At 41.1% G+C, this 15,454-nt stretch overlaps 1 protein-coding gene across 1 annotated transcript in view; it reads right to left on the bottom strand.

Moving 5' to 3' along the window:
• The window catches only part of LOC139342356 (protein phosphatase 1 regulatory subunit 37), a 62,510-nt gene that overhangs the window by 45,242 nt on the left and 1,814 nt on the right, over nucleotides 1-15,454 (bottom strand). Inside the window, exons 2-3 of the mRNA XM_070979423.1 lie at nucleotides 15,015-15,115; nucleotides 329-374 (exon numbers count right to left, since the gene is read on the bottom strand). Coding sequence (XP_070835524.1) covers nucleotides 329-374; nucleotides 15,015-15,115 — 147 coding nt within the window. The remainder of the gene's footprint in view (nucleotides 1-328; nucleotides 375-15,014; nucleotides 15,116-15,454) is intronic.

Here is a 15,454-nt window from a genome sequence, read left to right as displayed (position 1 = left end):
TACCAGTCTTTAAGAATAAATCCAAGACATAGTGAGAGTGTGAGCGTGACGGATACTGATCAGAAATATCACACAGAGCTTTGTCATGAACTTATGTCAGTTTGGTCATAAAGGAGTTTTTTCACCTTCGGGAAACGGGATGTCACCTTGTAACATCGTTACGACATGAATTCTTTACTCAAGATACCTCTGGACTGTTATTACACATTATCCGTAATTACACTTAGATGGAATTTGTAAAACATTACAAAATCATTCGGTGCATCGTGAATGTCACATAAAGTCCTCAATCATATTTAATAATGAGGGAGTGAAGCGTTCAGCTTACCTTTGAGATCCAGACATTTCACACCGCCACCTACACACACACCCTGCTGAGAGAGAGACAGAGAAAGGGGTAGAAGCAGGAGGTGTGAGCGAAAGGCGCGAACACACACACACACACACACACACACACACACACACACACACACACACACACACACACACACACGCGCAGATATTTGGCAACAGCAGTGCACCATCCACCCTCCCCAGTCTCTTTCCGCACGGCCTCTCCATCCATGCCACACTGTACCGGTTTCATCAGGGAGGCTTATTGGACGCCAGAGCATGAATTATGAATTTCACACAGTTTACCGCCGTCGTTGATGGTGACACGGCGTCCTAATTAACCAGTGTATAATAATTAGAAACAGCTGGTCATCAGTTGATGTGTTCATTTGCCAGAGCCAGTGTTCCACATACATCTAATTTGACTGCATCAATCACCAGAGGTGGCAGATTTGTGCGGCTGGTGGAAAACACAGATTTTGTTTTCCACTGACGAGGAAAACAGGGATTGTTTTAAGCTTCCTTTCAGAAATGATGGGGAGATGAGATTGTGTGACACGGGATCATTAAGCCTTTTTCTTACTGAATCGAAGCATGTTTCATCTGTGACAGGACAGAGGTTCCTCTCTGACAGCGACCAAAAAGGTATTTATGTGGGTATTTAAAGGCAGTGCTGCCGTCGTCAGTGATGAGCGCAGGCTGAGGTCAGCAGCCGCTTCGCCAGTCTGGATTCAAACGAGGACTGTCGCCTCATGATCAAATGCTCTTTCAAAGAATTGTTCCATAAGAACACAGCTCTCCATGGGAGATGTCTGGCTGGATGTTTAGCATGAAAACTGAGTATTAATTTAAAATGTCAGTTAGTGGAATCATGAATTAGGGACCACCAGGGGGCCCCAAAAGTGAGCAAATTAAAAATAGTCTCACTGGTTCTCTCTTTTTCACAATAAGGAGACTCTGCTAAACAGATTTGTGTTAACTGATTGCTTTTCATCAGAGTACTTTTACACATCTATACATTACAATGTTCATTTTAAAGATATTTAACAATTTTGTAGGAAGAAATATGTTTGATTTGCTTTAAAGGCTCTGAAAATCATCTTCTCCACCAGCTCCTTCCTGCGAGTGATGGGCCCTTATGTGAACACACCAGCTTTGGTTCTGAGAAATGTCTGCGGTTGTGTTTTTTTCTTTGCTTTAACGTGGGTGGGGCTCAGTTTCAAAAAGTTGTTGTCATATATTTCTGTGTACCAATCAGGATTCAGCAAATCAGAATGTGATGAGCGCTTTTGCTTCTGTTGCTGGGCCACTGTCAATCAAATCTGATCCAACCACACCCACAGGATGAAGCAGGTCAGCTCAGTTTGTGACATGATAACGAAAAGACATTTTAATAAGTTAGAATGAAGAGTTGCTCTTTCCAAAGCTGACCTTTGCTTGTTACTTATTCAGACATGAACATTTCATGCTGTGAAGAAAAGCTGAGGTTTTCAGGGACTTTGACATTTTTTATACGTCACTTTTGAAGGGCTGCTTGCCTTCAGCATCAATTTTCTAGTTGCTTTTTAAAAAGAAAAATGAAATGGGGTGCCCAATTCTGCTCAGGGCCCCAAAAAATCTCGTCTCAGCCCTGCCACCCCCTTCGTGTCAGTCAAATCCTGGCTTTCTGACTGCCTTCCCAACACCGACTCATCTTGGCTGGCTCACTGAATTGCAGCCTTATTTGCGAGCAGCGCCTTGTTTCGTCTCTCGTTGCTAAATATGATTCATTGTTCAAAGGGACGCGGGGAGTACAAAAGGACTTGGAAGGCTTTCCTCGCTCGGCTCTCGTGCTACAGAGAGGAGAGCAAGGCGGGAGACAAAAAGACGGCGGCCATAATGTGCTCCTGTTGAAAGAATTAGACAGATCAATGGGACATAAATTGCACTGTTTATGTATACAAGAGGCTGGTGTGTAATTGGTAGAGGTGGTTGAATTTCCCCCGTAATCATCTTAACTGAGACACATGCACACACACACAAGCACAAATGTGTCTACATGCACATTAACACACTTAAACATGTTCGGAAAATGTGTGTGTGTATGCACAGTGTGTGTATATACTGCATGTGTATGTGCTTTAACACACACTGCTGTATACAGTATAGAAATAAAGCAGGTTTTCTGCTAATGTGAGTTTGATTAAATGTTTTTTATTAAATCGATCACAAAAATTTTGGACACTTCCAAAATTAACTGACTTAAATTAACTAAATAATGTTTATCATCCACTTTAAAAATCTCAGTCTTTATCATTTTATGCAGAACCTTTGGAAGCTGCTGCTTTTAGATGAAACAGACATAAGCATATTTCTTCTACACTACATTTGTTGCTGCATATTCTTCTCCTATGGTTTCCACGCTGTGCTTCCACGTACACACATGGCAAATACTCTAAAATACTGACTTCTATTATGCGCTGGCTGCAGACGACTGAAAGCCACAGCTCTGCCTCTTAAACCTGATTGGTAGATCCGTTCTGCCTTCACTGTCACTGCCCTCACTATCAGCAGGAGACGGTGTGAATCATTCGATCAGGTTCCTTCATCCCCTTTAGACCAGAAGATGAACCTGTGCTCATTCTTACCTGTGAGCAAAAATGCTGACCAGGGTCATCATTTTGCATCATATTATACTGTATCTCCACCAGCAATCAGTTTAGCTATATATACAGTATGAAAATAAACCATCACTTATACTTCTCTCTGATAGATTCATGCAGATGCAAGTTATCCTGATTTAAATCTGTTAAACAATCAAATTTATCTCGGTCTCTTCTGGCTCGGTCCCTCACATGGCTCTGCTTCACATCCCAAAACGCAACATCACACCCACCTCAGCTCCTTATTTGATTCATCACAAACATGTCATCAGTTAGTACGATGTGTAAAAATGAAAACACTTCAAGATGGGCTCCAAATGGCTGCAACACCACCACTCTCTTTTTGAGGACTCTTGTTTTGTTTTCTTTGTGAAACCAGGGTGGGCGGAGCATTTCAGACCCGCCTCAGGCTTTTCGCCTCAGAGCACAGAGCAAAGTTGCTGTTTGTGGTTATGTCCATCTCGCTCCGTTCATCTCTTACTGACTTTGTGTGCATTTCAGTCACCTCTGAATTTCTGTTTGTTCTGTCACAACAGCAGCAGCAGCAACAACAACAACAACAACAAAAGGTGTCCCTGTGTGTGCTGGCGTCCGGCTGGCCACTACTTGTGAAACCGATTTGTTTGTGGCACTGGGCCAATGAACGACGCTCGGTAAAATTTTGCAAGCAACTGGCGGGTTACCCATATCACACTCCCAAATACACACACATACACTGACACACACGTGGAGAAAGACAGAGAAACACACACGCAGCACTTCCTCCTCCTCACAAGAAATACAGTGGCGGCTGTTTTTCATCTTAATGAATTTCTGAACTTGCTCATTCCCTCTCCGCTCGCCGCTGCCTCATGGTGAAAGACGGAAACCGAAGGCGTCGGCTGCCAAATCAATTGATGTGTCAGGAGGGAGAGAGGACAAAATGGAGTGATAAAAAGAAAAGCGCTCCCTCCCTCACACACACAGGCAGCGGGAAAAGACAGAGAAAGGGGGGATCTGGTTTCCAAACTTGACTTCCACAGAAGTCATCTCTGGCGCTTTCGCTATTCTTCACTCAGCCGTCCAGAGCTGCTCTACCTCTCCGGCTGCCTTTGTATTAAAAACTGTTTGACTGCACTATTTTTCTCTTGAACCCATTTAATTAACTGACAAAAATATAAATAAATATATGTTTGGATGTATTTTTAACATGCATTTTCAGAGCTCTTAGGGGTTGAACCCCCCCATACACACACACACACACACACACACACACACACACACACACACACACACACACACACACATTTTCCTTTCAGCATCTTTTCTGCAATAAAGGATAAATTATTTAAAATAACACGACCTTTTATCTCACACCCTTTGAAGGCAGCAAATTAAAAATGTAAATTGGGAGCTAATTAATATGCAAATGTATTCATTCGCTGTTAACAATTAGCAATTAAAGCTGCAGTGTCTAGAAAGAGCACAGACAAAATTAGTAACTTCATTTATCATTTAAAAAAAGAGAGATCTAAAAACGTACATAAAATTCTAATTGACTTTCACAGTATTTCCCTCTGTCACTGCCTTTGTTCACCCGCACTGCTTTTGAAATATATGATAGCGTGCGTTTAGCGACTTAATTAATGCCACTTTGTGTAAAATATACTGTCCCCTTAAATGCTTGATGTCAAAAATAATGTACACATTCAAGGCTGAGTGGCAATTGCTTGGTTGGAAGTGTGTGTGTGTGTGTGTGTGTGTGTGTGTGTGTTCGTGTGTTTCAGAGTGTGTGAACATCACGTTGTACAGCCGTGTGTTTGGTTTGTTGCACATTTAACTCTCTGCTGAATTTTAGATTTAGCTCTGCAAGTTTCTCCCTCTGTGACTCTATCAGGGTACAGAGTGTGTATAATAAGAAGCTGGCAATGGAAATGCACGCTTTCTGTAACATTTCGGAATCTGGATAACGTGTTCTGAACCAGGCCGTCACTTCAGCCTGTCTAAGTGCACCGTTTGCTGATGGATGCATGAGTGGAGGGATCCTGGGATTCTTCCACCAGCAGCGTCTGTTCATCGGCGCTAACATTTTTATTTGGTTTGATCGATCTTTATTTTAATCTTTAAGATGAAATAAATTGGGATGCGACGGAAAACTGAAATCTGAGTGCTGCAGTACAGTACACTGCTACCAAATAATGATCTAATGACTACCCTTCGAAGAATACACAAATTATAATGTAGAAGCTGCACAGTCCAGACAAGAAAACAAAGTTCTGCATGCGTGGACGTACGCAGACGAGTGTATATGCAGGGTGGTAGCTACAACTCAGCACACTGAGGTCATGTCTTTGCTACTATTCTGGGAATTTCAGGGCTTCAGCCATATGGGAGAAAGTACTTTGTACATGTAAAAACTTGGAGTTTACAGGCTGATTCCTTTGTTTTTGGACCAAATATAGCAGCCTGTTTGACACAAAAAGCATGTGAATTCAACACATTTCACATGTTAATCACTTGTGGAGTGGAGCACCTTTGGTCAAATTCATATATAGACACATTCTACTTTCTGATAGAATAGATATTTCAAAAGGAAATGTAAGACATGTTAAAAGATCAGATGTGCATGAAATGTAATTTCACATGTGCACCAGCATGAAGAGAAAGGACACTTAACACACCTGTTTTTGTTAGCAAGGCAAACAGCTCTGATGGGTTTGTGGTTACGCTGGAAGAATTTGGACTCATGACCTGGACACAGACTTTTTTTTTTCCTTTTGTGTCATTTGATACCCTGCCTTTCCCTTCAGAACAGGGAAGCTGGCTCAATCTTAAAATGAAATGAAAATGAAAGTAGCAGCTTTATTAGCAGATAAGACCCAAATTCTGCACTATGAGCTGAAGCATCTAAAAGGGAGGGAAAACAGAGGCAGCCCTCGCAACACATTCGTCACGAACACGGAGCTTAATGTGGGTCTCAGTGGAAACATTGCTCTCGAATCTTCACATTCCATCCCACTGCCTCTTCCTTCTCTTTCATGTTTCTGATGATCCTCAAATTTCGCTCATTCGGGACAAATACGTCTTAAAGGAGAAGTCAGGTGACATTATATATTTTTCCTGTTTCTAACAAAGCTCATGAAAAGACTACACGTGTCATCATGTGACCCACTTCCCTACCATGTAGGTCATATCAGTCCTATTTGGTCACACATACTCGTCTTGAGTCAAAATGAAGTTTTTTCAAATGTGTGTGGAGTTGTAGAATGTCACTACTGAGGACTGTGAGCAGTCTCCTCCATTTTAATGGAGACACACTGAAAACCTGAGCAAATAAAATCAACACTGTGTGTGTGGACAGATTCCACTGGAATATTTTCTACTGTTTATTCGTTCATTTTGTCATGTGCATGAAGTGGATCCTGCACTGTATGTTCTACACTTGCAGCAGTCATTTAGGGCCGTTATGAAGTAAAGAACGACAATCTACTGCAACTCCAAATGAAAACGTGAGGAGACTGACGTGATTCACACATTGTTTACATACACATGAGCTTAGCGGATGTAAAGATTCTGTCTGTGAGGCGTTTGGTCATTTTGGTGACAGAGCGTCTCCCCTGTGTGAACCCTCAGTGAGTCCAGCCCTGTAATATTAGCCTACTTACAAAAGCACTCATATTACTTGTGTGACCACCCAACCATGCAAATTCAATTCAGCCTAATAGTGCACCACCAATAGTGCATCACACATGCCATTCAGTTTAACTGCAACTGCTCCGAATTCAATTAGAGGCAGAGGATGTAAAATAGACTCTTTTACACGTAGACGAGGTTTTATCCTTTTTAAGTTATTCATGCTGTTTCCCAAACGGCATTAGAGCAAAATCGTGTAAAACTACAATAGAAAGGCTGTGGAGTCAGTGTGTTTTAAATAAAGCATGTTGTGTCTGACAGTGTGTGTCTGTGTGTGTGGAGGCCGTCTGAATGACAGACTGAAGTGTGTTAGTGGCGGGTCCCGTGGTGATCCTCATCCCGACCCATACTCCCTGCTTCTCTTTTTTTCCGTGTGATCACGGCGGCTGCCTCTGTATGGCATTTCAAATGCGCCACTAACCGCCCCGTTATCGCTGTCTCGGCCTGTAATGAGAGGAGCGACATATGTCCGGTCCCCCTGCTGTTTCCTGATAAGCCCTCACATTCAGACGCATGCAGGAACACTCCTCCACCTCCTCCTTCTCCTCTCTGTGCTTTTATTTTGTATGCAAAACGTACTAACAACCACCAAGGAAAAAGTGTGGCACTTACTTAGTGACATTTACCTCGCTGCAGACTCTTCCACACGAGGAGGGGGAGGGGGGGTGCAATAACAATCAGCATGCATTTAATTTAAAAGAAAAAAATGTTCCCTGTAGAATTAGGCGAGCAGGGAAAGATATAGCTTTCTGTGTGTGTGTGTGTGTGTGTAAGGAGCCATAACAGTTGTGCCGGCAGACTTCCGCAGTGCAACATTAATGCTAATCAAAAGAGCTGAGAAAGCAGCAGCGGTCTGTAAAAACAGATTTTCTCTTGTCTTTTCATTTCTGGATGCCTCCCTCCCCCCTCCTCAGAGGGATTTATGGATTTATCTTAGGAAAATAACATTTGTGGGTATTGAATCTGACCCCATGAATTTAAGAGAGGCATACGTTGTGTTAAGTTGCGGTAATTGATTTCTCTTCAGTCCACTCAACTGAATAATCTGCAGGAGAAACAACCACTAAGCTATTCATTAGAAGATTTGCCAACATGCAGCTAATTCCGAGCTTATTCTCCAAACATCATGGAAAGAATACAAACTCATTCTGAGCTTGCTTGATTTAGAGTCCTTTTGTGTGTGGAGGATTGAAAAATACTTCACTTAAAACTAAGAAACTATAGGGATTTTTTTTCTCTGTTAATTAATCAATAAATCATCCACAATATGAAAGAAGCAAAATCAGTCTTTTTAAATCCAAATTCTGGGAGGATAGTTTATTTCTGTGAATTTGTAATGGAGGAGCAAACACGGTGATGAGAAAGGTAACGTCTTTTGTTGTGATTTCATGAAAAAAAGATTTCTCTTAAAAATAAGGGTTTGGCTCTCTTATTTCATCAGAAAGTGAGAGATTTGTGAAGTGACTGCAGGAACAAATAGATATTTACTTTGGAATTCATCAAGAAAAAAAAAAAACCTTCTGTCAAATCACTAATGGTCTGACAATTCACCATGCTTTGTTTACATGGTAAATCCATTTTACACTGTGGTTTTTTTTTTTTTTCCTGCATTTTGTACTTTGTACAAAGGGCCATCAGTGGTGACTGGATCCTCCATATATGCATGCATTAGGTGTCTGGACAGAACCTTTAAAGGGAAACTAGCATGTTGGAGACCCCCCCGGTGTCGTTTTTGTGAGAGAATTTTGCCTCTGCATCCAAAATAAATTTAAAAAAAAAGAAAAAAAGACAAACCGGTAGTGACATAACATGAGGGGAACCAGCCATGTTTAACAATAAGAAATGAACTGACCTGTGTCAAAGAGACCAAACGAACAAGAACAAAATGGAAACAGAAACTGCCTAATGGTGTAAATGACTTAGTGGAAAACTGGGCGTCTCGATGAGTGACCAGCGTGTACATACAGTATCTATGCTCACATCACAACATTGGAAAGTTTGCTATCATGTATCAGTCTAATGCTCGTTTAATACCAACAGGACCGGTGATCCATAACAGAAAGTAATGCACAAGTATCAGCTTGTGTCAGTTGTAGCTCACACTGCATATTATAACTCTATTATAACTACGTTTAATGGTGCTCTAACATTACCACAGGAGAGAGAGACAGAAAGAGAGAGAGAGAGAGAGAGAGAGACAGACAGACAGACAGACAGACAGACAGACAGACAGACAGACAGAGACGATCCGCCAGTTTGTTGAATTGTCCGATTTTCTCTACAATTACAATAAAAGCTTTGTGGACTAATGTAATGAAGTACAGACTGATGCTGAGTGATCAGCAGGTCTAGTAAACATTGTTTTTAAATCATACACTTGATCCTCCACATGTGAACTTTGACTTCACCCATCTGAACTTGTGAACAGGAGACAGTATCAAAACTGAGCAATTTTGTTTCTCTATTAGAACTACTACTTATATCACACTGCTTGATGATGTTAAGAAAAAGATTATCAGATGGAACTGTAGATATTTTATCCCTGTCCCCGAGCAGCACCTTCACACAGCTTACAGGCAGGGTGTCCACACGATCAAAAGTCATCCTGCATAACAGGGGTCACATGACTTGGACTCCAGTCAAACTCAAGTCACACATTTAATGACATCAAACTTTCAGTCTGTAGTTAAAATGGTGTTAACTTTGGTGAAGAGTGCATGATGGCTAGTTAAGGACTCCAAAGTCAAATTGTAGGACTTGGGACTTCAGTGTAAAGACTTGCAAAACAATGACTTGGTCCCACCTCTGCTGTACAACATATTCTGCAGTCAAGATCATATATTGAACACATGCTGCATTGGTGAGGTATGCATGTTGCAGCAGCATCCAGTGGCCTGGAGTGTCAGATACTCCATGAGGGTTGATGCATAAATGGTTTAAGGAAACCATGTTTAAAATAACACACGTCAGCATCACAGCAACCTCTCAGCCTGTTTGAAATACAGCATCTACAGGGAGGAGGGTTGCAATCAGAGCACGACCATGAATACGACTGTTATTTTCATCATAGACGCAGCAGTGAAGTCCCATCTCTTCATCTGCAACATGCACCAAAGCCAGCTAGCTAGCAGACTGTTTTTCCTGACGGGTGGAGTTTGTGGACCAACACAATGATTTGCCATGATGTAAAATAGTGAAATCTAATGTAAAAAAGAAAGAAAAAAAAAAAAAGGATTCACAAAATTACAGCCACTTACACTCCCGACCACATACTGCTGAACACTGAGCTGAGGCAGAGTCAACGACTCCGACTCGTTTTCTGTGACACAATATGATGCAATTTTAGAAAAAATGGCTTTCCTCAAACATTCTGAATCAAAACATCTAAAATCCTGCATTAACATTTCAAATGGTCATTTACAGACAAGGTTAAGTATATATTTCATGAAATATTTAACCTGCAAGTTGCTCTTTAACTGCTGGACTGTGGACTCTTAATGCACCCTCTCAGTCATTGCTAGAAACGGAGTCATCATTTTGGAGCTGTTTTGTATGTCTGTTTTCAGGTTCTATTAATTTCAAGTTAAATACTAAAACAATGATCGATCAATCAATTAAAAAAAATGCCCCTCTCTCCCTGGGGGAGACACCAACCTTACAGCGCCTGCATTAGCTCCTAATGTGTTCCACAGTTATTTCTCAATTTGAATATAAATCACTGGAGTTAAGCTCGTCGCTCGTGCCAAAACAGTCATGTAGAGACGGAGCTTGATCATCTCAATTATCTTTCTAATCACAGAGTGAGCCAAACAGAAACAGAGAGGGGAGCTGCAGACTTCACAGTCAGCATAGTGAAATCAGAGAGTTTGAGCATGGTGGCCTTCGACCCCTGGGTGGCTTCAACCGATTATTGTTTACCGCTCCTATGAAGATGTCACGAACGGCAATACCATTTTATCCACTTACAGCATTTCAAAGAAGTGCAAAGGGGCCCAAGGGTGCAATAAAAAAAGCTTTAAAATAGTCTTCAACACTGGTCCTCAGGGAATCACCCCTCGCCTGAAAAGACCTAATTTAATAAATTTGCTCTTTAGGCATTTGTCTTTTCATTTTGCATCGTCTTATTATGGATTCATTCGCAGGCAGCCCTTTTGGTCTAAATATTGCCCCTCTTAGCTAATGCTTAACCATACATATTTTACTCTTCGAGGAGGACCACCTACATTCGTTTCCATTGCAACTGGGTTCATTAGCACCTCGGAGATAATACGGCGGCTCTATGGTTAATGTAAGCACTAAGTCTCTAATTTTCCACAAATAATTCCCCTTGATCTCAAGGAAAATTTATGCCGTGAGGGGTGGGAGGGTGGTGCCGGTCCAAGTAAAGTAAGTATGTACATAAACTGAATTATAAATGGCAGCTTGCGAGATTCAAGTGAGGCTAAGAAAAAATAAGTGAGTTTATTTTACTGGAGAGGCAGAGAATATGTGTGTGTGTCTGTGGTACATGTAACTGTGGTACATGTGTGCAAAACGACAGACTAATAAGGGATTTCTCATATTAGTGTGACCTATGCAGAATTATACATTCTGAGAGCAATGCATCTGCAAATATAAGATAGATTTTTCTTTGCATATCATTTATTGGATTTCAAGAGGGAATAAAGGCAATCAGAAGGCTTTCTTTCCGAAGGTGAGACAGAACGCAAGGCAAATTTTAGAGGCGCCACAGTTACATGCAAAGTCAATGGAAAGACGTGAGTGGGCAGGATCAGATGCAGAGCCTCCTGGGATGACACAAAGTGATGCGAGGATGCTTTATGAAACCCACAGAGGCAACCATGACAAGAAAAAGGACCGAGATTGGAGGAAGAGGAAAACAGTAGAACTGGAAGAGAATATTTCTCTCGCTAGCTTACAGCTTATTTAGTGCACTGGCTGTTTGTGGTGAATAAACATGCAATGCTCTGTCAGCAGTGACATTTGCGCAAATGACGTGAGATGAGGTGAAAATTTGCTTTGCTTTCTGTCTGAACACACCTTTGAAGCACTCATGCAGATTCAAAGTGGCAGGCTGTCTCTTGTCTCTCAGCAGCCTGAAGCTTGTGGGTGTGTTTTCACTGAGCCCCTAATTTAAATACTGTGCTCTGCTGAGTTACGTTATGTTATGTAAGTCACAGTAGATTGTTGAAGTTCTATTGTGAGAAGTGGGAAGCTGCTTACCATAATCAACTGTTCCTACATTATGTTTTAAGTTCTTTTCTGTCTGTTGAGTGAACAGAAAACATTATGAAAACACCTGGTAGAGCTGCATGTCGTCCCCTCTGTCCCCCCGTCCCCCCGTCCCCCCGTCCCCTCTGTCCCCTGCCTTTCCTGTCACTATCACATAATAATGCAGAGATGTCAAAAAAAATTTATCTTAAAAAGATTTTAAAAAAGTTTCTGTTTCACAAGAAAATCAAATTCAGCATGATTGGTTGTTATAAGGTTGTTTCTCCTGGAAATTAGAGGGGCTGCAACAAACAATTCTGTTCATAACTGATTAATCTGATGATTATTAATCTTCAAATATGGATTGATTGGTGATGTCAGAAAGTGTGAAAAAAATGTCCCACAGTCAAAGGTGATGTCTTCCAAAGTCATATTGTCTTACAAACAGTCTAAAGCCCAAATATGTTCAGTTTACTGTCATGAGTGATCTCACGTCATACAGGAATGTGCACATTGATTTGATTGGCCAATGTATAGCTTGAGGTCGCATTGTGCTGCAGGGAAAATCGTCTCTCTACTGGCACCAGCGTTGGCGGTAACTTGTTACAAAGTAACGCATTAGAGTACTTTTTGTTGCCACGGGTAACGTAACATTAATTGTGCAAGTAATCAGTTATTTACGTTTTCAAATAATCAACCTGTTACTGTTAACATCTCACTATATTTCCCTATTCCTTTTGTTGCCACAAAAAACAAAAAAAGAAAATCACAACGCATCTCCACAACACTCACTTTCTTTACTTTACTTTCTTTACATTTACTTTAATGTACTTTGAATAGTTCAACTTCTTTCATTGCAGTTGAACTGCAAAAAAAACTAAGCCGTATGAACATGACTGTGGAGTCAGTACATTCAAAGGTAGACGCACAGCTACGCAGCCTCCCGACAATATAACCAACATGTGCACGGACTCATGAAGAGGCTTTTCATTTTTGTAGTCCAGCAAGTAACTTTTCTCAGTCACAGAACAAGTTACCTTTAAAAGTAATGTTACCCAACACTGAATGGCATATTCTAATAAAAGCAGAAAATGTATTACTTATATTACTGAAAGAATAAAAACTAAAATATCCAATACGTTAAACTTATTCAACATCATTTATTATGTTCATATGGTGCACCAGACTAGTGACAGTCACTGAGCTGAACGTCCTGTAACTCAAAATTCAGGTCAAATATTTGTACTAGTGACCTGCCAAAAAAATGCAGCAGTGCACCAATGAAGAAAGAGTAGAAGCTAGCTAGTAAGAGCGGATAAAAACAACACAGTATTTAAAATGTTGGAGGAAAAAAAGCTCTGCAAGTGTTTTATGAACACGGAAATGCATTCACCATATTTGTTAGGCTTCAAAGATTCGTATATGCACGATGCATTGTGGTGAGAGGCGTAATGTCATTGATTTTACAACAAGAACTCTTACAAAATTCTTCGAATTGCGAGTCTTTTCCATCAAAACAAGCACATTGATGTGACACATCATAAATTGCAAAAGCATGAATTAATAGAAAGAAATTAGATCCCCGTCAAATAAATCAGTGCTACAATAAATATTTGTAAATTGATAAAGCCTCTTGCTCAGTGTTAACTTAGATAAAGTGTGGTACAGCACTCTGCATGTGTGTATGTGTAGCTTACAGCTGTGAATTATTTGCATTCACGCTAACTTGAGCCCTGCAGTTAACCTGCTCTTAGCCTCTTGTTTGCAGTGAAGATGCTGTTAGCGTTCTGCAGCAATAAGCCTGATTGAGGCTGATGGAACCAAATGATTCAAATTATCCAAGGAATTCTCAAATGTGTGTACGCACACACTCACTGTGGCATGGTGAGTGTGTATGTGTACGGTACATGTTGGTGAATCAGTATTTCAGTCTGTCTGTAAGTTGGTGCTGCTACATGAAGGTGCCTTTGTTTTAATAAAACCTTGAGTGTGTGAGGCTTGCACCAGCTTATACTGTTGATATTAAGATCTTTTCTGGAGCGCTGTAATATCACTGCATGGTACAGTTATTTTATGAGCAGAGTTGCTGATGCTGCATAGGAGAATAGGGTTATACACACTTCATTTAAAGCAACATTTCACAAGTTTCATCAGGTTTAGACCTCTAGCATGATGATCTGTTGTCACGGTTTGAATTCATTCATTTGTTTTATCTGAGTCATTTTTTGAGGACTGAAAGGGTAAAACTATAAATAATTAGTGTTTTGTGTATAAGAATTTCATATTTTTAGAAAAAATAGTAATTTGAACATCAATAGCCCCACCTGCTGAGAAGAAGTCACCAAACTGACCCTGGGTGAGATCGTTTGTCATAACTTCCTACCTGGGAAATCATCCTGTGACCCCTTGTGAGACCCCCGACTACCATGTTGGGATTCACTGAACAAAACTAGTGCAGTGTAACTACACTGCTGCAGACATATTTGTGAAATCTGAGGCAAAAATCATTAATATCAGCACAGAATCATCTGCACATTGCAGGTCAAGCCACATTTTGAGACTTAGTTCGGAGCCTCGATTTAAAGTTGAACATTATTTTAGCCGTAAACTCAATGCTGTAGTTGGAGGACAAGTTTCCAATGGAAGATGGGCTGTACCCAATGAGAGCGCAACAGGAAACTGGAGTGGGAAGGAGGGATGCAGTGGACACACACACACACACACACACACACACACACACACACACACACACACGTATAAAATAGTTTACATCAGTCTATTATCTCCGGTATAAGCTGAAAATTAGGACACCTTGTCTGAGATCAGTTGTGTAAGTTGTGCGCCCCCATGTCATCATGATCATAAAAAAATGTTTGTATGTATGATTTTGTTTTTGAAAGTCTTCTGACTGCTTTTAATGTCCACGTGATTCATTTGAAACCTCCCTGCAATTACTGTACTTCTTGGGGGACACACATTTTGACACAGTGTGGGGAAATCCAGTCAGCTAGTGCGCCGCAGAATGAGCGCTGGTAGCCACTGATCAGCATCAGTCACAGGAACTCAAACTTCAACAGTAAATCCAACAGAAAGACTCTCCTCATGCTGTTTGATTGACATGTACAAAGACTAACACTTCTATGTGAAGCAGTGTACCTGGAGCTGTTGCAGGATGTGCGCTCTAGGCTGGACCTGGTGTCTGCTGCAGCTCTGCTGGTAGGCCACCATTACCTCTGTCAAGGTGAGGCAGCTGTCAGCTAAAATAGAAGAATACACTCATTCACTGCTTTAATGCCTCTGTGTCCCAGTGAGCCATCAGCCGCCATTCAAAAGTGCTTGAGGAGCTCAGAAATGCTATACCGTAAACTGTGCTGTGCTCTGAGTGTGTGCGTGTGTGTTTGTGTGTACTACAAGGAAGATGGCAGTCAGAGAGAACCTAGAAGGACATGAATGTCTGAACAATAAATCAACCAATCAAGCACTTCAATTCCTCAACCACAGCCTTACGGGATGGGAAATTCCAGATGTGGGAGACGACAGGATTTTACAACTGAAACGCTGAAACATTTTGATCTGTGTATCCTTCAAACGCCAGA

Source organism: Chaetodon trifascialis, chromosome 14, assembly GCF_039877785.1.
Source record: "Chaetodon trifascialis isolate fChaTrf1 chromosome 14, fChaTrf1.hap1, whole genome shotgun sequence".
NCBI lineage: Eukaryota > Metazoa > Chordata > Actinopteri > Chaetodontiformes > Chaetodontidae > Chaetodon > Chaetodon trifascialis.
This window is presented reverse-complemented; position numbering and strand designations above follow the sequence as displayed.